This window comes from Hordeum vulgare, chromosome 2H (assembly GCF_904849725.1).
Source record: "Hordeum vulgare subsp. vulgare chromosome 2H, MorexV3_pseudomolecules_assembly, whole genome shotgun sequence".
In the NCBI taxonomy this organism is placed as follows: Eukaryota; Viridiplantae; Streptophyta; class Magnoliopsida; order Poales; family Poaceae; genus Hordeum; species Hordeum vulgare.
The window spans coordinates 12,088,199-12,112,862 of NC_058519.1; the positions used below are offsets into that span (position 1 = coordinate 12,088,199).

At 41.6% G+C, this 24,664-nt stretch overlaps 1 protein-coding gene and 1 long non-coding RNA gene across 4 annotated transcripts; one reads left to right on the plus strand and one right to left on the minus strand.

Moving 5' to 3' along the window:
• The first annotated feature begins 10,687 nt into the window (after positions 1-10,687).
• On the plus strand, positions 10,688-19,756 carry LOC123424429 (fatty acid amide hydrolase). The gene is made up of 19 exons (XM_045108043.1): positions 10,688-11,082; positions 11,179-11,239; positions 11,742-11,935; positions 12,013-12,142; positions 12,264-12,341; positions 12,425-12,572; positions 13,017-13,129; positions 13,215-13,290; positions 14,383-14,454; positions 14,704-14,755; positions 15,138-15,218; positions 15,289-15,372; positions 16,241-16,344; positions 16,478-16,570; positions 17,480-17,548; positions 18,016-18,077; positions 18,706-18,767; positions 18,926-19,021; positions 19,501-19,756. Exons 1-19 carry the CDS (start codon positions 10,867-10,869, stop codon positions 19,558-19,560), a joined length of 1,851 nt encoding a protein of 616 aa, XP_044963978.1. The 5' UTR covers positions 10,688-10,866; the 3' UTR covers positions 19,561-19,756.
• A 601-nt stretch (positions 19,757-20,357) lies between these two features.
• LOC123424430 lies at positions 20,358-23,487 on the minus strand. 3 transcript variants are annotated; one of them, XR_006621681.1, is made up of 5 exons: positions 23,450-23,487; positions 22,947-23,355; positions 21,944-22,052; positions 21,157-21,365; positions 20,358-20,990 (listed from the first exon to the last, which is right to left on the minus strand). It is a non-coding gene; the product is annotated as an uncharacterized LOC123424430 (long non-coding RNA). The 3 variants fall into 3 exon arrangements; XR_006621682.1 differs by adding an exon at positions 21,811-21,838 and having other exon boundaries at positions 22,947-23,481; XR_006621683.1 differs by having other exon boundaries at positions 21,944-22,632; positions 22,947-23,481.
• Positions 23,488-24,664: the final 1,177 nt, after the last annotated feature.

The window sequence follows — 24,664 nt, forward strand, 5'->3', positions numbered from 1 at the left end:
TAAATAATGCAGCAACTACTAACATAATTCTAACAGACTTTTAGCATCGCTACGAGTGAGAAAGTCTCATCATAGTCAACTGTTTGATCTTGTCGGAAACATCTTTGCGACAAGTCGAGCTTTTCTTAATAGTGACTTATCACCATCATCGTCTGTCTTCCTTTTAAAGATCCATCTTTACTCAATAGTCCTATGACCATCAAGTAGTTCTTCCAAAGTCTACACTTTGTTTTCATACATGGATCCTCTCTCGGATTTCATGGCCTCCAGCCATTTGTCGGAATCCGGGCCCACCATTGCTTTCTCCATAACTCGTAGGTTCACTATTGCTCAACAACATGACCTCCAAGACAGGGTTACTGTACCACTCTGCAGTAGTACGCGACCTTGTCAACCTACGAGGTTTGTAGTAACTTGATCTGATGCTCGATGATCACCATCATCAGCTTTAACTTCAATTGGTGTAGGCGCCACAGGAACAACTTCCCGCGCCCTGCTATACACTGGTTGAAGTGATGGTTCAATAACCTCATCAAGTTCTACCACCCTCCCACTCAATTCTTTCGAGAGAAACCTTTCCTCGAGAAAGGATCCGTTTCTATAAACAAACACTTTGCTTTCGGATCTGAGATAGGAGATGTACCCCACTGTTTTGGATATCCTATGAAGATGCATTTATCCGCTTTGGGTTCGAGCTTATCAGACTGAAACTTTTTCACATAAGTGTTGAAACCCCAAACTTTCAAGAAACGACAGTTTAGATTTCTCTAAACCTCAGTCTATACTGTGTCATCTCAACGGAAATACGCGGTGCCCTATTTAAAGTGAATGCGGTTGTCTCTAATGCATAACCCATAAACGATAGTGGTAATTCGATAAGAGACATCATATCATGCACCATACCAAATAGTGCGTGGCTATGACGTTCAGACACATCATCACACTATGATGTTCCAGGTGGCATGAACTGCGAAACAATTTCCACATTGTCTTAACTGCGTACCAAAACTCGTAACTCAGATATTCATTTCTATGATCATATCGTAGACAGTTTATCCTCTTGTTACGACGAACTTCACTCCGAAACAGAATTGAACTTTTCAATATTTCAGACTTGTGATTCATTAAGTAAATACTCTTGTATCCACTCAAATCCTCATTGAAGTAAGAACATAATGATATCCACTGCGTGCCTCAGCACCCATTGGACTGCACACATAAAAATGTATCACTTCCAACAAGTTACTATCTTGTTTCATCTCAATGAACACAAGGCCTTGCTCATGTGGTATGATTTGCATGTCACTAGTGATTCAAAATCAGGTGAGTATAAAGATCCATCATCATGGAGCCTCTTCATGCAATTTATACCAACATGACTCAAGCGGCAGTGCCACAAGTAAGTGGTACTACCATCATTACCTTGTATCTTTTAGCACCAGTATCATGAACATGTGTAACACTACAATCGAGATTCAATAAACCATTGAAGGTGATCATTCAAGCAAATAGAGTAACCATTATTCTCTTTAAATGAATAATCATATTGCAACAAACACGATCCAATCATGTTCATGCTCAACGCGAACACCAAATAACAATTATTTGGGTTTCACTACCAATCCCGATGATAGAGGGAGCGTGCAACGTTTGATCATATCAACCTTGGAAACACTTCCAACACGTATCGTCACCTCGCCTTTAACTAGTCTCCGTTTATGTCGTAGCTTTCATTTCGTGTTACTAATCACTTAGCAACCGAACCGGTATCCAATACCCTCGTGCTACTAGGAGTACTAGTAAAGTACACATCAACATCATGTATATCAAATATACTTCTTTCGACTTTTGCCAGCCTTCTTATCTACCAAGTATCTAGAGTTGCTCCGCCTCAGTGACTGTTCCCCTCATTACAGAAGCACCTAGTCTCGGGTTTGGGTTTAATCTTGGGTCCCTTCATTAGTGCAACAACTGTTTTGCCGTTTCACGAAGTATCCCTTCTAGCCCTTGCCTTTCTTGAAACTTAGTGGTTTTACTAACCATCAACTATTGATGCTCCTTCTTGATTTCTACTTTCGCAGTGTCAAACATCGCGAATCGCTCAAGGATCATTGTATCTATCCTTGATATGTTATAGTTCATCACGAAGCTCTCACAGCTTGGTGGCAGTGACTTTGGAGAACCATCATTATCTCATCTGGAAGATTAACTCCCACTTGATTCAAGCGATTGTCGTACTCACACAATCTGAGCACACGCTCAACGATTGAGTTTTTCTCCTTTACTTTGTGGACAAAGAATCTTGTCGGAGGTCTCGTACCTCTTAACAAGGGCACAAGCATGAAATCACAATTTCATCTCTTTAGAACATCACTTATGTTCCGTGACGTTTCAAAACGTCTTCGGCGCCTTGCTTCTAAGCCATTAAGTATTTTGCACTCAACTATCGTGTAGTCATCAGAAACGTGTATGTCGGATGTTCACAGCATCCACAGACGACGCTCGAGGTGCAGCACACCGAGTGGTGCATTAAGGACATAAGCCTTCTGCGCAGCAACGAGGACAATCCTCTGCAAAGTTTGCTACTATCAACTTTCAACTAAATTTTCTCTAGGAACATATAAAAACAGTAGAGCTATAGCGCAAGCTACATCGTAATTCGCAAAGACCATTAGACTATGTTCATGACAATTAGTTAAATTAATCATATTACTTAAGAACTCCCACTCAAAAAGTACATCTCTCTAGTCATTTGAGTGGTACATGATCCAAATCCACTATCTCAAGTCCGATCATCACGTGAGTCGAGAATAGTTTCAGTGGTAAGCATCTCTATGCTAATCATATCAACTATACGATTCATGCTCGACCTTTCGGTCTCATGTGTTCCGAGGCCATGTCTGCACATGCTAGGCTCGTCAAGCTTAACCCGAGTGTTCCGCGTGTGCAACTGTTTTGCACCCGTTGTATGTGAACGTTGAGTCTATCACACCCGATCATCACGTGGTGTCTCGAAACGAAGAACTGTCGCAACGGTGCACGGTCGGGGAGAACACCATTTCGTCTTGAAATTTTAGTGAGAGATCACCTCATAATGCTACCGTCGTTCTAAGCAAGATAAGGTGCATAAAAGATTAACATCACATGCAATTCATAAGTGACATGATATGGCCATCATCATGTGCTTCTTGATCTCCATCACCAAAGCACCGGCACGATCTTCTTGTCACCGGCGTCACACCATGATCTCCATCATCATGATCTCCATCAACGTGTTGCCATCGGGGTTGTCGTGCTACTCATGCTATTACTACTAAAGCTACGTCCTAGCAATATAGTAAACGCATCTGCAATCACAAATGTTAGGTTAAAGACAACCCTATGGCTCCTGCCGGTTGCCGTACCATCGACGTGCAAGTCGATATTAACTATTACAACATGATCATCTCATACATCCAATATATCACATCACATCGTTGGCCATATCACATCACAAGCATACCCTGCAAAAACAAGTTAGACGTCCTCTAATTTTGTTGTTGCATGTTTTACGTGGTGACCATGGGTATCTAGTAGGATCGCATCTTACTTACGCAAACACCACAACGGAGATATATGAATTGCTATTTAACCTTATACAAGGACCTCCTCGGTCAAATCCCATTCAACTAAAGTTGGAGAAACCGACACTTGTCAGTCATCTTTGAGCAACGGGATTACTCGTAGCGATGAAACCGGTCTCTCGTAAGCATACGAGTAATGTCGGTCCAAGCCGCTTCAATCCAACAATACCGCGGAATCAAGAAAAGACTAAGGAGGGCAGCAAAACGCACATCACCGCCCACATTAACTTTTGTGTTCTACTCGAGAAGACATCTACGCATGAACCTAGCTCATGATGCCACTGTTGGGGAACGTCGCATGGGAAACAAAAAATTTCCTACGCGCACGAAGACCTATCATGGTGATGTCCATCTACGAGAGGGGATTTCCGATCTACGTACCCTTGTAGATCGCACAGCAGAAGCGTTAGTGAACGCGGTTGATGTAGTGGAACGTCCTCACGTCCCTCGATCCGCCCCGCGAACCGTCCCACGAACCGTCCCGCGATCCGCTCCGATCTAGTGCTGAACGGACGACACCTCCGCGTTCAGCACACGTACAGCTCGACGATGATCTTGGCCTTCTTGATCCAGCAAGAGAGACGGAGAGGTAGATGAGTTCTCCGGCAGCGTGACGACGCTCCGGAGGTTGGTGGTGATCTAATCTCAGCAGGGCTCCGCCCGAGCTCCGCAGAAACGCGATCTAGAGGTAAAACCGTGGAGTATGTGGTCGGGCTGTCGTGACAAAGTTGTCCCAAATCAGCCCTAAAACCTCCGTATATATAGGGGGAAGAGGGGGGAGCCTTGCCTTGGGGTCCAAGGACCCCCAAGGGGTTCGGCCGAGACAAAGGGGGGAGTCCTCCCCTTCGAAACCGAATCCAACTAGGTTTGGAAGGTGGAGTCCTTCCCCTTTTTCCCACCTCCTCTTTTTTTTTCTTTTCTCTTTGATTTTCTTCCTATGGCGCATAGGGCCTTCTTGGGCTGTTCCACCAGCCCACCAAGGGATGGTGCGCCACCCCCAAGGCCTATGGGCTTCCCCGGGGTGGGTTGCCCCCCCCCCCGGTGAACACCCGGAACCCATTCGTCATTCCCGATACATTCCCGGTAACTCCGAAAACCTTCCGGTAATCAAATGAGGTCATCCTATATATCAATCTTCGCTTCCGGACCATTCCAGAAACCCTCGTGACGTCCGTGATCTCATCCGGGTCTCCGAACAACATTCGGTAACCAACCATATAACTCAAATACGCATAAAACAACGTCGAACCTTAAGTGTGCAGACCCTGCGGGTTCGAGAACTATGTAGACATGACCCGAGCGACTCCTCGGTCAATATCCAATAGCGGGACCTGGATGCCCATATTGGATCCTACATATTCTACGAAGATCTTATCGTTTGCACCTCAGTGCCAAAGGATTCATATAATCCCGTATGTCATTCCCTTTGTCCTTCGGTATGTTACTTGCCCGAGATTCGATCGTCAGTATCCGCATACCTATTTCAATCTCGTTTACCGGAAAGTCTCTTTACTATTTCCGTAATACAAGATCCCGCAACTTACACTAAGTCACATTGCTTGCAAGGCTTGTGTGTGATGTTGTATTACCGAGTGGGCCCCGAGATACCTCTCTGTCACACGGAGTGACAAATCCCAGTCTCGATCCATACTAACTCAACGAACACCTTCAGAGATACCTGTAGAGCATCTTTATAGTCACCCAGTTACGTTGCGACGTTTTATACACACAAAGCATTCCTCCGGTGTCAGTGAGTTATATGATCTCATGGTCATAGGAACAAATACTTGACACGCAGAAAACAGTAGCAACAAAATGACACGATCAACATGCTACGTCTATTAGTTTGGGTCTAGTCCATCACGTGATTCTCCTAATGACATGATCCAGTTATCAAGCAACAACACCTTGTTCATAATCAGAAGACCCTAACTATCTTTGATCAACTGGCTAGCCAACTAGAGGCTTGCTAGGGACAGTGTTTTGTCTATGTATCCACACATGTATATAAGTCTTCATTCAATACAATTATAGCATGGATAATAAACGATTATCATGAACTAAGAAATATAATAATAACTAATTTATTATTGCCTCTAGGGCATATTTCCAACACAATATACTGTGATGAAGGAAGTATCATAAGGTAGTTCATTTATTGTCATGCAAGACACATAGTAGCACATCATTTAATATGATACGGTATCATGATATGATACTCAACCCTCTCTTTCTTCATTTAATTCTATGTCATCTCATCGAAATTGCTTACTTCCTCCGTCTCGGTGCATTAGGCATATTAGAAGGTGCACTGCAACCTAGGCATGTAGAGATTGGGTAGGAGAAGAAATTAAATTGTAGAGGAGGACAATCACACTATTTCTTTCTCAGTTAAAAACATGCTATTAATTAGAAGACCTCTTCAAATTCAAAAAACATGACACATAAATTGCATGCATTGGTCCTTCAATTAATAGATGGAGTCTAATTAATATGCATGCAACTAGTACTACTGTAATGTGCCTTAGCGTTTTGGGATTATTTGATTTTCATAAGATGCCTAATGCATCGAGACGGAGGGAGTAATTGGCATGTATGGTACTTCCTCCGTCCGGTTTATTAGGCCTAGAGACCGAATTGGCAGGATCAAGAAACAAGTGGCCTTGATTACAGCCATAAATCTCTGGAGCGGACGCTTGGAAAGCCGGGTAATTTAATGAGCCAGCTAGCTAAGGCTGGCCATAGTGGGGAGTATCATATAGTAGTATATGCATATGATACTATTGTATGATACTACCTTCATAGTGCATAGTATCATAAACTAGTATCATAGGCCCTGTTTTTAAAAAAGTCCTAGGACTTTTTTTAGTCCCAACTAAAAAGTCTCTAGTCCCTATCCATTTCTTTCCAGGGACTAAACAGGGACTAGAGGTCATTAAATGACATGCAAAAAGACCATGCTACCCCTAGTAATGTAGTAGAAGTTATTAAATGACATGCTAAAAGTAGGGGCACTGTTGGAAAAAGTGTGAAAAAAGTCCCAAAAAGTCCCTCCCATAGGGACTTCTTCCTTTAGTTAGAAATACCCTCTTTTAGTCCCTAAAAGTCCCTCATGTTTCTTTCACATGGGACTAAAAGAGACTTTTTTTAGTCCCTACAGCAAAAAGTCCCTGTAAAGAAACACCCCCATAGATGATTTCATTTATTGACATGCATGGCACATAGTAGCATAGCATTTAACATGTTACGATACTCCCTCCGTTTCTTTTTAGTCTGCATATAAGGTTTGGTTAAAGTCAAGCTTTGTAAAGTTTGACTAACTTTATATTAAAAAATATCAACATTCATAACATAAAATCAATATTATCATATGCTTCACGAGATGTATTTCCATACTATATAATTTTAGTATAGTAGATATTCATATTTTTTGATATAAATTTGGTCAAACTTTATGTAGTTTGACTTTGACCAAATCTTATACGCTGAGTAAAAAGAAACGGAGGGAGTATCTACCTATGTTACTCTAACCCTCTCTCTCTTCTTTAGTTGTTCGCTACGTCAGCATATTTGCTATTCCCAAGTACCTTAATTACTCCCACTATGGCGAGCCTAATCTATTGAGCATCCCGGAGTTCACGCGCGCTGATGCATGGCCAATTAGAATAAGAGTAGAAGTATGTGCCTCCGTTCGGAACTCACCACAGTCTCATTAATTACCTTATTTGAGTCGCTGCATGCAACGGACTAAGAGGGTGTTTGGATCCAAGGGACTAAAACTAGTCTGACTAAAACTAGTCTCTTTAAGAGGCTAAAGTTCGAAGGACCCGTGACTAAAGAGAGGCTAAAACTAGTCTTGAGGCTAAAATCATTTAGTTAGGGGTACCCCTACTAAAATGTGCATTAGTCCTCTCTCTCCTCATTTAACTCCTCAAACAAGTTCTGGATTGGAGGGTTTGGAGGATAATAAATGCTCATTAACTTGATTTTAGTCTCTTTAGTATTTGGATCCAAGCATGGGTGAGGCTAGCAAGTTTTAGTCTTATTACTTTTAGTCATGAGACTACAACGTATCCAAGCATCCTCTAAGAGGGTGCTTGGATCCAAGGGACTAAAACTAGTCTTGACTAAAAATAGTCTCTTTAAGAGGCTAAAGTTCCAAGCACCCGTGACTAAATAGGGGCTAAAACTAGTCTTGAGGCTAAATTTTTTTAGTCAGGGGTACCCCTACTAAAATGTGGATTAGTCCTCTCTCTCCTCATTTAACTCCTTTCCTTTAACACATGCGGGTTCTGGATTGGAGGGTTTGGAGGATAATAAATGCTCATTAATTTGATTTTAGTCTCTTTAGTATTTGGATTCAAACATGGATGAGGCTAGCAAGTTTTAGTCCCACTACTTTTAGTCATGAGACTAAAACGTATCCAAGCACCCTCTAAGTAATTTTCTCGGACTGCGGCAATGGAACGCGTTTGTTTCCAAACGGATTAATTAGAAGGGCCTAACAAATCCGGACGGGCTATTGTGACTGCTGGGCCTAATAAACCCGGACGAAGGGAGTACTACCTATGAGGCTGGCCATAGTGGGGGTAACATAACTAGTAACATAGTCTTGGGACTAGCAAACATGGTGATGTGACAAGTAATTAATGAAGAGAGAGATGGTTATAGTAACATAGGTAGATACTGTATCATGTTAAATGTTATGCTACTATGTGTCATGCATGTCAATAAATGAGAACACCTATGATACTAGTTTATGATACTATGCACTATGAAGGTAGTATCATACAATAGTGACATATGCATGATGCTACTATATGTTACTCTCCACTATGAGCAGCCTGATACTAAAGAGAGTACTACCTATGATACTATCATTACGGGCAGCCTAATGCATGCGTTTGTATGGATTTAGGGTTTCATATATGAGGCTTGATCAATGAGACTCCGTAAACACATCCCAATCGAATTAGTCCATCGGCGCTGTAGTACTCCATTTATGCCATGCAGGCACCCACCATTTATGCCCCCCCTAGGAAACACCAATGACGCGATGACCACGTATTGGCGGCGGCGGCGGCAGCGGCTCCACCTTGTTGATGCAGCAGCGCGTTGCCATCTCGGCCCGCCCGAGTTGCGTTGCGCGACGGCATCAAATGGACGCAAGCCTCCCATTTGTGCCCGTCTCCCTTTCTCCCGCGATCGATCCAACCAACGCCTACGTCCATTAACAGATGCCCCTTCTAGAAGCTGGATGAGATGATCGATTATGGAATGACATACTATATTCTTCCTCCACGCATATCTTCTCTTCTTCCCGCGTTTTCCTTTTCTTTTCATCCATTCATCGGCCAGGTTATCTTTTTTGCATCGTAATTAATCCCCCGTTTCAAAACAAATGTCTTAACTTTATGTTAAATTTAATATAAAATTACATTAAAATTTAAACATTTATTTCGGGACAAAGGAAGTATATGCCTGAGATGCTGATGTTTTTCCAGTTGGCCAGCGGAGGTAGGAGACGATGCAACAGTGGTCCGATGAAGATCCAACGCCCAATTGTTTTGACTTACATAATTTTTCTTTGAACAAACATACAAATAGCCAGTCCCTCTCTACCGCTACGATGTACTCATCTTGATTGGAAATACTTTTGACCTTGCATTCTTCCACTTTGCAGGCCAATGAGGGAAGGTACTGATCTGCTGGTGGTTTCAAGTTTAACTCGAGAACGAAAACATGTCTAGACTTCAAGTCATATGACTTTGTGGTCACTAACACATGGGTCTACATATCAGTGACCGCCAACTCATCTGACTTAGGTCATAGAACAAGAGTCTTCCAAGTATCGTTGTGGTGTCATGGGTTTCTCTTGCATGTACGCTAGAATAAAGTTCTACTTCAGTCCCGTAAAATTCTCCCTAATCTAAAAAGGCGGTGATACTTTATGCTAAAACAAAACAGATGTTATAATTTGACATTAAACACTTGCCGGTGGATTTCAATTTTAAAGCCATCCATGTAGAAACTATCCGTACGGTTCAAACCTAGTCCTATGGTTGCCTTTTCCATCTTGGGCTCAGTTGGACTCTCTTTATACTTCTCTTGTTGACCTGTCCCGTCCATGTGTAGCTAGATTTCCCCCATCTTTCACCATACACCACTCTCCCTATTGAAATAGATGGATCATGTGTACAAGACTAGCATTGACTTGATGTAGAGGGTTAGGTGTTGGGGTCAAACACACATAACTCCAACCTAATATATAAATGTACAACAGGGTAGCTGAAAATGTACTAGATAGAGCGAGTAGGCTACACATAACAACATGAAATTGAACAATCAGGTTGTTGCGGCAGGGGTGACTGGACTGACCATGACACGATGGTCAAGATGTATGCCTTGATCTAGAAGGTTTTGTGGTGGTTGTAATACGAGTTGATTTAGTAAATGGGAGGAGCGCACATTGTCATGCCTTATAGATGTTGGTGTTGATTAGTGAATCTACTTAACAAATGTTTTCTACTTGGAGGCGGGGCCGACATGACCTACTTTATGAACATGGCAAGGCGACAAGACTATACGGCAGCAAACCGACCCATGATTGATGACAAAGTCATCCGGCGACGTCAGATCTTAGCTTGAGGAAGTGGCGGCGACGACAACCAGATCTTAGCTTGAGGAAGTGGTAGGGGAGTGGCGGCGACGACGTGGGTTATGGTGGAGATGTTCAATTATGATCGTCGGGAAGGTAAGCCGCCTACAAATTAGCCCCTTCCGCTATCATCACAAAAAATATGCATATGTGAGCCAACCTGTAATTGAATGGACATGAGGACTTACACTCGTCGACTATGAAGGCATATTTGACGACTTTGTCAATGTCAAGATGATTTGTCGGCTTAGTCTATCGGGCGTACGTGTGTATACAGGAAGCGTCCTACGGGCGTCCGTGTCTGTACTGCGTATTTTTTATCGCTGGTACATTTACATGTGCACCACCCTAATTTTGTCCGGACAAAGCTGTAATTTTGGTCCGCAGTACCTCGGCTGGTCAAGTGGCAGCAGCAACGGCCATTATTTCCTCGCCATCCATCCATCCCCGGTCATCGTCTCCACCCCGCCTCCCCATAAAAACCCCACTCCCCGGAGCCCGCAGTCCGGCCTCGCATTACTTCCCGCCGCGCGCTCGCATTCACTCCGCCCCTTCCCCTCGGCCAACCGGACCGAGATCGGTCAGATGGGCGGCGGATCCGGCGGCAGGGGGAAGGGGATGCCGCGGGCGATGGCGCCGGTGGAGGAGGTGGACGTCGCCGCCGTGCGGTACAAGCCGCTGGTCCTGCAGGCGCCGCACTTCACCGGCTTCTCGCTCCGGGCCTTCGTCTGGTTCCTCGAGTCCCCCCTCTTCGGCCCCCTCCTCACCTCCCTCCTCAAGAAACACAACAACATGACGCAGGTCCGTCCCTCCTCTCCCTCCCTCCCAAATTTCCCTTTTTTATCCGGCGGTTCCCTTGCTTCTGTTGCGCTCAGCGCGATTCTGGTGCCCGTGCAGATGCTGCAGCACACGGTGATCCCGGAGCGGCCCATGTTCTACCCGGAGTACCCGCCGCAGGGTACCTTCTCTCATCTCTGGTCCTATCCCCTGTCTCTGTCTCTGCCCGTTCCTTCGAAATTGTCACCGGTCGTTGTTCAGCTCCACAAGCAAGAAGGCAATCAGACACGACAAACGCTAATTGGCATTTTATAATATAAGCGTTCCACTGTGCTTCTTTTGATTCAGTCAAGTTCAGCTGGAACTCTCGCCGGAAGAAAAAAGCTCTGCTCCTCGAACTGAAAAAGGCACAGAAACATAAATGTTTGCTCAATTCAGTTGTTAAGATGTCGACTAAAATTTTGCCAGATTTCCCCTGAAAATGACAACCTGCTGAAGTCAGTTATTCAGATGTCGCAATTTCGAAGTACAACACCCCTGTTTTTGGGCCTCTTAGATCTCTTTTGACTGGAAATAGCAAGGAAATTTCCTACTGCAGATTTTTTTTATCATGTCAAAGTTGTATGTACAAGGTGAACAGAAAGTTATACTGTTGTTAATTGCTACTGCTCCTAACTTGCCAGAGCCGGAGCAAGGGGTGGTGACCCTGGAGGAAGACAGGGACCCTGTGGAGAGAGTTGAGGAAGCACTGCAGTGCCTCGCTCCGTATGACCCGTCTGGTCGTTTCACATCACCGGACCAGAAAAATCCCTTTCTCTACTGGAAGATCCGTGACTTTGCGTATGCATACCGGTCTGGGATCACGACACCGTCAGCTGTGAGTACCTCACTGGAATGTAAGAAACATTGCTTTCTGTCTTTTAACTTGTGGTGTTAACCCTGACTGCTGTGTAGGTTGTGGAGTATGTCATTGCCGGCGTGGAGGAGTGGAACAACAAGACGCCTCCGATGCCAATGCTGATCCATTTTAACGCGGACGACCTCAGGAAGCAAGCTGATGCTTCCACAAAGAGATTCGAGAAAGGTTTACAGCCCAACCCGGCTTTGCTGCTTTAGTTCATCATTGTTGAAATGAATAGGCATCAGATGGAAACTCCATTTACCTCTATCCTGTTTCCTTGATATGTGTTGCTTCTTGTGCCCAGGAAGTCCAATTTCTGTTTTGGATGGGATCTTTTTCGCCGTTAAGGACGACATTGACTGCCTCCCATACCCATCAAAGAGTTAGTTCACTCGACAGTAGTAGCCATTTTTGTACTGTGTCCGAGAAGCACATTCTATATCATGTTCCTCCTTTTGAATTCAGGTGCCACCACATTTTTTGACGAAATCCGCCCTGTGGAGAAAGACGCTGTCGCCGTTTCTCGTTTACGGAAATGTGGAGTGATCTTTATTGGGAAAGCAAATATGCACGAGCTAGGCCTTGGGGTCACTGGAAACAATCCAAACTATGGGTACGGTTAATAATTGAGCGGCTGCTAATTCTGTCCGAAATGCTGACTTACATTGGAGTCTAGGGACACATGAGTTTTATTGGAGGTGTTAAACTTAAAACTTATCATGTTCTCATCTATGTTGACCTGGTGTAACTCGAGTGTTACCAGGTCATTCTTTTGCCTTGCCTAAAGTCTTGCAATGGAAAAGGGAAACATATTTGTTAGCTACCGTATTTCCTAGAAGCAAACTCAGCTGAGTAATTGTAAAGCTTGACAACGAATCAGAACTCTCAGATGCCTACAAACATTATGCTCTAGCAGTATCATCGGAAACCATCACATTATGAAAAGGGAATGGAAAATGAATTTGGAATTTGAAGTCATCCTATATTGTTTATCTAGTCTACTTATTTTCTGATGCTTGTCACTTTATCTTCATATTTTTATAATTATTTATTGCAGGACAGTAAGAAATCCACATTCAATCGATAGATATACTGGTGGTTCTTCATCTGGTCCAGCTGCACTTGTCTCATCAGGGTTATGTTCAGGAGCTATTGGAACAGATGGCGGAGGTTTGTACATATAAAGCTGTGACATTCATTGACACTACATTCTTTTCAGTACTAGTCTCTAATTGGGAGCTTTTCTTTCTTACAGGCTCAGTTCGAATACCATCCTCTCTATGTGGAATAGTTGGTTTGAAGACAACATACGGGCGCACAGATATGACTGGGTAACTAAGAGAAGTTCCTACTTGATATTTACTACTGGCATGTGCTCTGCTACAGATAAAAGTATATATCGGATCAATTCACTGTCACTGTCTAAGGCTGCTCTGCACGCCAGCTATGCCTTCAAGCTCACCCGAGTCCCACGTAGGCCAGTGTCACTCGATTCATTCTTATTCCTGTGATGCTCCATTTTCATTAAGTCAGTTTGTGGGGGAGATTCGTGTCTCAGACTCTCAGTTAGTTAATTTGGTTTCTAAGAGACTTTTAGCAAGGTGATAAACAAAGTTGAGAGATGGGCCGCACCTCACCAACTCCAGTTTATAAGATAGAGTAAACTTTGTGAAACTGCACACATTCTTACAAACTGTCATAAGGCTCCAGTTTTAAGGCTGGACCGTAACTGGCCCACCTGTCAGCATCTTGGCCTAGTACCTACTAGTAATGGAGGTTTCAGCAAGGGTGTGCGGGTTGCAATATGTTGATCAATATTGTTGCATGTAACGGTTCAACTTTAAATATGGGGTTTTGCTATGCGAAAGCTTCTTGCTAGCTATGTGCAATAGATGCATAAATCCATGGTTTTGAATAGTCTGTTTACAATACCTGTAGTTTTGTCATATTTACGGTTACATTTCTTTTGAGCTTCATAATTTACTTGGATTAGGATAACCTTTTAAAGCCATTTAAGTAAGTGCGCGTAGCCTTTCTTGAACACTGCATATATTCTTAAACCAGAGAAACACCAGTTACTGGATTTACTGGTACCCTGTTCAGGTTTTGGTTTAAATTTAATGTACAAATATAAAGAGCACCCGACCAATTCGAAACAAAAATAAGAAGGAACATAGTTCCAATAAAGGGAACCCAGGGACCATATTCTTCTCCAATCTGAGTTTTGCTCAAGTCTCGAATAAATTGAAGGACATATTCAAAAATATTCTGACCGTCGGTCGGGATGCTTTGTGGATTCCGAACAGCTATGACAACTGAACCTGGCAATATAGTGATTACGACCCAGGATGGCTTCGTTGCCTTTTGTTTTAATAATAATATAATAGATTGTGAGTACGCATAATATTATATCTTATTTGCAGGGTCGTTTGTGATGCTGGGACTGTTGAAGTTGCTTCACCTCTTACATCATCAGTGGAGGATTCTATGCTATTGTAAGCAGTTTGGCTTGCTAGATGAGACCGTGAGGTTGCATGAGGCTGTTTAGCTATCTTTGTTGATAAAGTTGGAAGTTTGTCAACTCTCTTATTTCCCTTAATGATATAAGTTATATATCTAACTATCTGGTTGGGTGGGTACAACTGAATACTTGTCATTTACGAACACTCAACAGTCAATACCCTCTGCTTGTAAGTTATGTATTTACTACTTACAATCTTACACCATGTCTTATGGCATTTCAGGTATTCTGCACTAGCAGGCTCTAGACCCACGGACAAACTTACTCTGAGACCTGTAAGATATTTCTTCTTTTTAGCACTTCCCATCTGGTGAATACCAGAATCACTGAATATCTGTAAAAAAACCCTAAAATTTCTTTAATATCACTTCTACGTCATTGCACCATACTAGTCAGTTTTTCTTCTTCCTTAAATAGAAACAGTACGGAAGTCAATCATTACTGAATTGTAGTAAAACAAGATTGTGATTGTTTTTTCTAAAATGAAATGTAAAATTTTAAACTCCAACAGTACGGTAATCACAATACAGCAACAGTCACATGTTAATATTCTCCATTGTTATCCGGGATGGGTCATAACCTACGATCTAAAGCTGGCCTTATTGCATCCTATCATCCTCATAGCTTCTGCATCTCTTTCCTTTTTCCTCTTTACAGTCCCCGCTGTGTGTTCCTAACTTGGTGTCCTCCGAGAACAGCAACATCCTGCAATCAGTGAAAGTGGGAAAATATACAGAGGTACAAATTTTCAGTGAAATATTATTTTTGTACACATGTGCCTTCTCTTAGATAAAATTGGCTTCTGCAGTGGTTTCATGATGTCCCTGATAATGAGGTCTCAAATACATGTGAAGATGCACTTAACCTCCTATGCAGCACCTTCGGATGTCAGGTATAGCCATTTATATCACAAACATATCTTATTATCACACCTAACTAGGTCTTGTACCTTTGAATGTACAATCTCTTCTTTAGATGAAAGCATTTGATCATTAATCAGATTTTCCATGTGTAAGGTGCTTATGTGCTCCCAATAACTGCAACCATAGTTCTGATGGTTATGTCGAAACTATTGTGAAGTGTTAATTAGAAAAATGTCCATCTTGACTATTGTTAACAACTCCTGTAAGTTGTAACTGATTATTGATGAGCATCATTTGGAGCTTCTAGCTATCCAATAAGCAGTAGTAGTTAAGCTTATTTTTTCCTAGCTGCTAAATGATTATGAAGATGCCTTTTCTGTTAGTGTGGTATCTACTACTCCCTTCGTCCCAAATAAGTGACTCTACTTTGTACTAAAGTTAGTACAAAACTGAGTCATTTTTGAGTCACTTATTTTGGGCAGAGGGAGTACTGTATAGGAAGAGGATTTGGAGCACCTGGGTGCTCCACCCCTCTATATGAACATTAAGTTAAAAAAAGGGGAAAAATCCTGGGATTTTGGGATATGAAACCTGGGTGCCCAATGTGTGAAGTTTCATGAAAAATGACACCCGTGGTATTTTCAGTGAAGAAGGCGGAAAATTTCTATGTACAGAAAAAAATGTTTTTATGGACCGTAGGTTGGACTGTATTTCCTTCGCTATGGATGCATTTCCTGGTATTTTTTCACGAAACTTCACACGGTAGTAGATTTGGGCACCCAAGATTCCAGTTTTTTTTTTCCTGGTATTTTTTGAGCTCCTGTGTATTTCCCTACTATGCATATTCTATTATTTTTCAACATCGCAGCTGACTGGTACTGTTTAATATTTTTCAAGATAGAAGAGATAATCTTACCAGAGCTTGAGGAGATGCGTACAGCCCATCTTGTCTCTATTGGCTCAGAAGCATTCTCCGACATGAATGCTCATTACCAAGCAGGGTACCTACCTATGCAGATTATCAATATTACCTATACATATATATATAACTCCATGCTGAGAGACTGGAAGTATTTTTTTCAGCTAGTCTTTACTATTCTATAATATCAATCTCACAATACTACTATTGACCAGGAGGCGAACGGAAATGACATTAGATACTCGAACAAGTTTGGCACTTTTTAGGTCATTCACTTCAGCAGATTATGTTGCTTCTCAATCTCTGAGGTGAATATGAGTGTAAATTAGCTGTTTATGTTTCCATTACAGCACTTCATTCATATGAAGTAGGTTTTTTGTTCTGCAGTTTTATTTGGTTCTTGGAACCACTGTGAATGTGATTGTAGATAGGAAAGATAAAATAAAACCTATTTAGATTGTAAGGTTGTTTCAGATAACACAGAAAGATGACCAATCAAGCTAATAAGAAACGAAACATGTCTATTCTTATGATCCCACAGGTTTCCACAAGCCTTATACAGTGCATCTTAGTTAGATTGATTCAATAATATCAGTTATTTCTAGTAACAAGTTTAGTTATTACTAAATATACAAATTCAATTCTGATTTATGATAATATGACAACCTACATATATGTCATATTCTAGTTAGGACCTCTTCCTTTAGCATTATAGTTTGAAAACAAATAGGGGATCAGAGACAAGTAAACAAATAGGGGATCAGAGACAAGCAAACAAATAGGACTTGCATTACAGAGCATACCTAACGCCAGGTGATGGGGCATACTTATAGTGTATTAATTGTGTGGACATTTATGCTAAGTTATAATATTTCAAATTATGCTAAATTATAATATTTCAATAGCTACTAGAAGTTGTGCAGCTCCTGTTTCATCATTATCTGCTACCAGAAAGTGCTGCTAGTTTTCTTTAAAATCTGTCATGGTCTTGACTCGTAGTTCGTCACATACTGAGTTACTGAAATTTCCTAGATGTGCTGACTGTTGCAAAAATCATGGAAATTTAGGTGTTACTATAAATCACATGCCACATAGCTGTTGTATGACAAATGCAATTAAGTCTGAAATCTGAACTGTGAACTGTCAAGTGTGTATTTCTTTCTCCCACGGCAGATGTTCTGGCAGTTGTGTGCTTACGGTATCTGTGGCCTTTATAGGAGAAGGATAATGTACTATCACATGGAAGCTTTCAAGAAGGTTGACGTCATAGCAACCCCTACAACCGGGTAAAAGATTTTGAAGTTTACTACAGTCTATCCATAGATGTTTTATATCATCTTACTCATTTCTGCTAATGGTTGTGTATGCATGCTTCCTCATTCGTACTTGTTTTTGTCTAGTTAAAGAGGCTAGTGCATGAGCAAAGTTCTGCTTTCTAGCTTCCAGTAGATGGTTAATAGTTCTAGACAACACATATTTTTCTATTAGTTTCAGGGTATATAGGGCTACACAAGCATGTCGGGTTCTGACTGAAATATGAGATAATATCTGTAAATTACCGAATTGACAATACTAATTAACATTTGGGATTACACGGAGCAGCTGACATAACTCTGTTTATCTATGCTCCCTGGAATGTTCCATACCTAATTTTACCTGGTTGCACCAGTTTTCAAGAAATTATGGTGTACTCGTGCTTCTTATCATATATCTGTTGCTATAACAGCTAAGGAGATGTGCTACTTTTTTCCAGCATGACCGCGCCAAAAATACCACCAAGTGCTTTGAAAGGAGAGTCTGATTATGTTGTGTCAGGTAGATTCTTTTCACTATATTATGTTGAGCATTTTCATTAGCTTTTGAACACGTGGATTTGCATCTTATCTCAAACTCAACTCTGAACCATGCTAACATCCTGGATAAAACCTGCTGAAATCTTGATGTAAAACAATTCTTAGTTGATACAACAGCTGCTGTCATTGTGTTGTCTTCAGAAAGAAGTTTGTAATAATAAAAATATAAATAATGACAGTTCTACATGTGAAATTTTTAGGGGAGATCGAAGTTTTAAACGTGGTTTTCATGCCTTAGCGGTGAAGATACTAAACAACTATGGCTGAGCTGTCATAGCTATTTCCTTATTTAGATCATGGATATCATGCTTTTGCAGTGGGAGCGCACAAAGATATAACAGAATATCACAAGCTATTTAGAACTTTGTTGGAATCAGATATATAAGGGGCATTTCTTCCTATTTGGAATCCAACAGTATAAAGTAGCTATGCAATATGGAAGTACACGAGTTGTGTTAGTTTAGCAGTTTGATAAGCAAGCCATATTAATGCCTGTTTTGACGCCAACCTGCCAAGTACAATTGTCGGTACTTTGTTCTAAAGAGATCAATTACACCTTTTCTGATCCTGTTTCAATCTCTTTATTGCAGCCAAGCTGATGCAATTCATTTTTGCCGGGAACCTTCTTGGCTTGCCTGCCATTACTGTTCCTGTAAGTGCGGTGTCACAACTCATGACGAGTATTAATCGTATCTTTTAGTTAGCAATAATTGTAGGAACATTCAGGAGTTTGTTACAATATAGCTCAAAAACATGCAGGGAGAGTATTAATTGCTAATATGTGCTGCTACTCCTTTGTCCTGTACTCAGGTTGGTCATGACAAGCAAGGCCTTCCTATCGGCTTGCAACTGATAGGCCGTCCGTGGGGCGAGGCTAGCTTATTGAGGGTGGCTTCGGCAGTAGAGGTACTGCATTCATCATAAATGTTCTGTATTTGCGGTTTGCCATCTGAGAATGTGCTCATTTATTTAATAAGAGTCCATGTGCTTTTTAAGGCTGCATTCTGTATGAACCAAGTGAATCTCTGAACATTCGCCAATTTTGATCCGTTAGCATTAGGCATCGGGGAGACTTTATTTACACCACTATGTTGTTTACGGGCATTTATTTATATTGCGACATAGGTACACTTAGCTGCAGATTACTTTGAGTAATTTTTAATGGGAAAATATGCTAAAGCAGATAAAAATGTTAGGGAAGAAATAGTAATTTATGAAATATCGTAAATTTGTCATGCCTACAGAATCTGAAAATCACTATTCAGTGGCATCATCACCATTATGAGTGTGAGCATTATTTTCATCAAGTCTTTTGTACCGTCTTTGTCTCCTTCTGGACCCTCATCATGAATTAAAAATGTGACCTTATTTTCCCCTGCTTTCAGGAGCTCTGCCTGAAGAAAAGAAATCGGCCATCCACGTTTTACGACATCCTGAAGACCTGAAACATCATCAGTATACCATACTATCAATAGTATGTGAGAGGTTTGTCATTTGTCAGGACTCAGGATAGACACAACAAACCTTCTCCAGTTTATAAAAAACTGATAAAATAATTTTACCAGAAACATTGTAGCAGCAATAAGCAAGTGAGGTACAGCAGTATATATATAAAAAGAACCGTTTGGACGTTTGGGATAACTCTGCCGGTTTTCTTCTTGTTGCGTATCATCTTATTCGTAATGTTCTTGATTTGGCCCGTCTCTGCTGGTCAAGAAAGTGGAGACAGAGATGTTACCGAGATATCCATTATTGACAAATGTGGGTGAATCATGAATTCGTATCCCAATAAGAAATTATTGATGATAGGTCCAAAATGAAGTGGAGTATGTGACACAAAACAAAATCTATACCACTCATTTTGTGTTTATTAATAGTATTTCCCATCGTTTTGTGGTTCTGTTTGTTGCTGCGAAGAAAGTAGAAGAGATGAGAAAAATATTAGGTTCAGATCGACATGCCCCTGGTCTTGTTTCTTCATGTGGACTAAGTAACATTGCTATAGTACTGCAATGGTTTTAGTATCTATGCGATGGACATGTCCGGGCTAACCAAAGGGAACCTACCTTGGTGATCCACTAGTTGTTGGGGCGCGCCATGGCGCGCCGCCTGGATGGCGGCTGGTGCGGTGCCAGGTAGATAAGCGCCTTGTCAGCTGGTTGTGGCTCCAATTGATAGCATATATGCATGTATAGCTTGGAATTTTTTGAATGAATGAGGGCAAGCCTTAGAGGTGAAACTATAAACAAAAGGGAGTAGCAGTGAGCTATCTATTTGCTTACAAGATGCATTACACATACAATGGCTTATCCAAAAGTTTATCAAACTCGGTAAATAAACAAACATTCTTAGGACTGTATCTAGCACCTCTCCATGTCATTGTATTGCAGCCACGAGGACTTGCCATTACAGAGCAGTTGCTCATCCGCCCGGTTCTCCTCGTTTTGCACGCCATCGTGGTAGTCCTCCATGCAGTCAACATCCCTCTCGCGGCATCGAAGAAGTACTGATTGTTGTCATAGACGCCAGGGAGAGTGTTCGGGGCGAAGGATGCGATGCAGAGGATAAACTGGAGCATGTGCGTGCAGGGGAATTCAAGTTAGCCATAGTGCAACCAGTCACTGCGCATGCCGCCGAAGCTGGCATGGTTGTGGCAATCTTGAGCAAGCGGAGGCGCTCCCCTTGCGCGCCCAGAGCACCACCAGCCGCAGCAGCCACCACATCTGATCAGGACCTTCCTTGTCGTTTTACATCCATTTTTCTTAAACCTAAAGAAGACCACGTGATTTTGATCAACTTGCCATTATAGAACCAAATATATATGACCCACCAATCCAATCTGCCGCAGCAGCAAGGAACATATACTAAATGAGAACTGCAGGAAGAAGAAGGAAGCTCATTAGGCAGTGATTTTGATCAACTTGGTCATCATAGAACCAAATATCTCCCACCAATCGAATCTACTACAGAAGCAATGAACATATACTAAGTAAGAACCGTGGGAAGGAGAGAAACTAATTAGGCGAAAAACGGTGTCTTACATCTAGTGGACACAAGCATCTTGGAGTTGCCATGCGACGAGTTGCTGACGATCTTAATTGCCCTCCTGTTCCACAGCAGCACGGATCTTCAAATCATGAAGGTAATGATTGCATATACCTCAATGCACAGTTATTCCATCAAGAGAGAAGTGCATTAATATTTTTCACATATTTATGTCCTAAGAAGAAATGAAACATGGCCACCCTACCTGCAAAAATAGCATGAAATAAATATTATTGTCTGAGGAAATCATGCTGATACATTTACTAACATTTGTATTTGTTCCATGTATTGGAGCACATGCTACATCAGAAAAGTTGGATTTTGCATGTAATGTTGTAGCCTAATACGACATGTCTAATATACCACATGTGTCTATGCATATTTTGTTGTAAGGCGAGCATTTTAGTATAGTAATGCCACTTCAAGGAAATATTAGTCTTCAATTTAAATACTCCAAGCTTTCGATAAATTTCAGTTAGGGTTTCCTTTGTGTAACCGACCAAATAGGAACTAAACTGATCTGAATAGAGCACTGAAAACCCTTACTAAAATATAACATGTAAGCCCATAAAATTATTTATGAAGAAAGGTATTGACATTGTTTAGAGAATACACACAAAACTGACTCAATTATGGAACAGTAAACACACCAGTAGCATCGTGTGGCAGCTTATTGATCTACCAAGCATATAAAATAATATTTCAATACTCTAAGCATGCAGTCATTCAAATAAAAAAGAAAAATTAATTGGAAATAAAAGGAACAAAAAGGCGGACACATACCTTCTTGAACATCACACATCTTGGGCTCACATAGCTAGAAAAAACCCTCTTCTACACAACACCTCCCTTCACCTATAACCAGGGCTCCTGTGCATCTCACCAGCCTAGCCTAAGAGCATTTCAAAAAATATTGTTTGGGTTAGAAAAATGTAATAATATGTCAAAAATTACCCCATAATGATTGTAAGTAGTGCCTTACACCCTCATTGTTATAAGATAAGCTTTCCAGTACTATATACTATTCTTATTGAATATAGCATGAGAGAGCTCAAATAATGTAATCTGTATTGAACACATATAGCTACAAAAATGATCTCTACAATTATATCATATCAAATCATTTCAAAGAAGAAGAAAACATGATTTTTTAAGAGAGTTTATCTTAAGGTTGACTGATGAAAAAATGAAGAGAAGAACTAAAGATTAATTTAATTAATCTCTATGTCAGCTCCAAGCAGTACTATCATATGGGCTAGCCCGTCGTGCGCACACATACTTGAAGTTCTCATAGGAAGTCTGCAAAGGTGAAAGAAGAGTTTTGAAATAGAGAAAAAGGGGGGAAGGGAAGCGACCTGATTGTTGCTCTTCAGGATGAAATGAACGACCAAAGACCATGATGCACTAAAGTGAAGCAAATACTGACGTAAATGTAGCAAGGCTCTAAAGTGGCTTGCTGACATATTTGAAGTCTGAATACATAGTTGATGTAGCATATACCATAATCATATGTAACAGAAAATCCGAAATTCGGCAGTATCTGAAACTAAATTTAAAATAGCATCAACCAAAACCAAGTTTGATACATATATACACTCATTTACTCAATGCTTATGTTATGACACATTTATTTTGCTATTTACTTATAATAAAACTAAAAAACATATTAATTGCTGCTGCGACATGATTCCCTTGTGAAAAGCATATTAACAAGGGGTTATTATTCGAAAAGAAATCAACAATCTAAATAAGGGAAGTAAGCCATCGAGTATTGAGAGGGACTCACAATACCATAGTGTCATAGTGTCCTTATTATAAAGCCGAGCAGAGCAAAGAGGAAGACTAAAGAGACGATTCACGAACAATGACAAACTGCCTGCTCACTTATCACCAATCTGTGGAAAAAGAGCACATATCAGATCATAGAAGAGCAGCAGCACATCCTAAGCAAAAAATAAGATCCAGTGCAATCAAAATCACCTTCATGGTAGCGATCAGGAGACCAAGCAAACATGCAGAATAACTAAGAGTGACCTCCCTCCCTGCCTGCCTCCGAGATGACGTTTGTTCCACCTCCGTGCAACAAGTAGAATTCAGCAAGACGTCGCAGAGCAATCAACAGAGGGCAGTTACCCACCTTAGGAAATCCACCGCCTCGGTCGGTGATAGGCCACCACATTTGGTCAACTGGACTACTTCACCTCATGTTCAAAAGCTTTCATGAGTGATTTTCGAAAGAACGGCTAAATCACATTTTACCCGCTTCAAACATAGAGCAAAAAAACGTACAATTTCTTCTAGCAATTCATCAAACAGTTGATGTGCACTGTTAGGAATAAGCAACTTGTATTCTCATGAGGCCATAGACCAGTATATATACATGTACAGGTGATGGACTATATGCAGGAAACCCCTTATATATTGGGATAAATACAAAAGGGTACATGACTTATATTATAACTCTAACACCCCCCTCAAACTCATGGTGGATGAACAACACTGAGTTTGGAGAGATAAAAGCCATGTTGTGCTCTAGTCTGGGCCTTCGTCAGGAAATCCGCCAACTGTAACTCGGAAAGCACATACTGAAGAGCAACAACCTGATCCTGCACAGCAGCTGAAAGGATCGATATGGTTGGCTAGAGGGGGGGGGGGTGAATAGACAACGACCACTTTTTAATTAATCTTAGCAAGTTAAGGTAAACAACATACGGGTTCACAAATAATACGACAATGAGGTGAACCCTAAAGAAGCTAACAACGAGAGCTATTAAGACAAGATATAGTCACAAGCATAAGCAAATACAAAGTAAAGGATAGAGATAACCACAAGTGGAACCGATGGAGACGAGGATGTGTTACCGAAGTTCCTTCCCTTTGACAGGAAGTACGTCTCCGTTGGAGCGGTGTGGAGGCACAATGCTCCCCAAAAAGCCACTAAGGCCACCGTATTCTCGTCACGCCCTCGCACGATGCAAGGTACCGTGATTCCACTATAGGTGCCCTTGAAGGCGGTGACCGAACCTTTACAAACAAGGTTGGGGCAACTCCACGCAAAGCTTGGAGGCTCCCAACTAGACCACGAAGCTTCACCACAATGGAATATGGCTTCGAGGTGACCTCAACCGTCTAGGATGCTCAAACACCCAAGAGTAACAAGATCCGCAAGGGATTGGTGGGGGAATCAACTTTTCTCTTGGTGGAAGTGTGGATCTAGGCCTTCTCAACCAATCCCTAAAGAATCAACAAGTTTGATTGGCTAGGGAGAGAGATCGGGCACTTTTGAGCTTGGGGCGCAACAATGGAGCTTGGGAAGGTAAGAGATAAGGTTCCACAGCTAGAAGAACCCTTTATATAATGGGGGAAAAATCAGACCGTTTTCCCACTCTCTGCCCGAGCTCCAGCGGTACTACCGCTGGCACTCCAGCGGTACTACCGCTGACCAGGGGCGGTACTACCGCCGACTAGCGATACTACCGTTGGATGCAGCGGTACTACCGCTGG

Bases quoted from the DNA above. Each gene is read 5' to 3' on its own strand.
- LOC123424429 (XM_045108043.1), top strand. From the start codon at position 10,867: ATGGGCGGCGGATCCGGCGGCAGGGGGAAGGGGATGCCGCGGGCGATG. The intron at 13,291-14,382 runs GTAACTAAGAGA...TCTTATTTGCAG, and splicing joins GGGCGCACAGATATGACTGG to GGTCGTTTGTGATGCTGGGA. The intron at 14,756-15,137 runs GTAAGATATTTC...TCCTCTTTACAG, and splicing joins ACAAACTTACTCTGAGACCT to TCCCCGCTGTGTGTTCCTAA.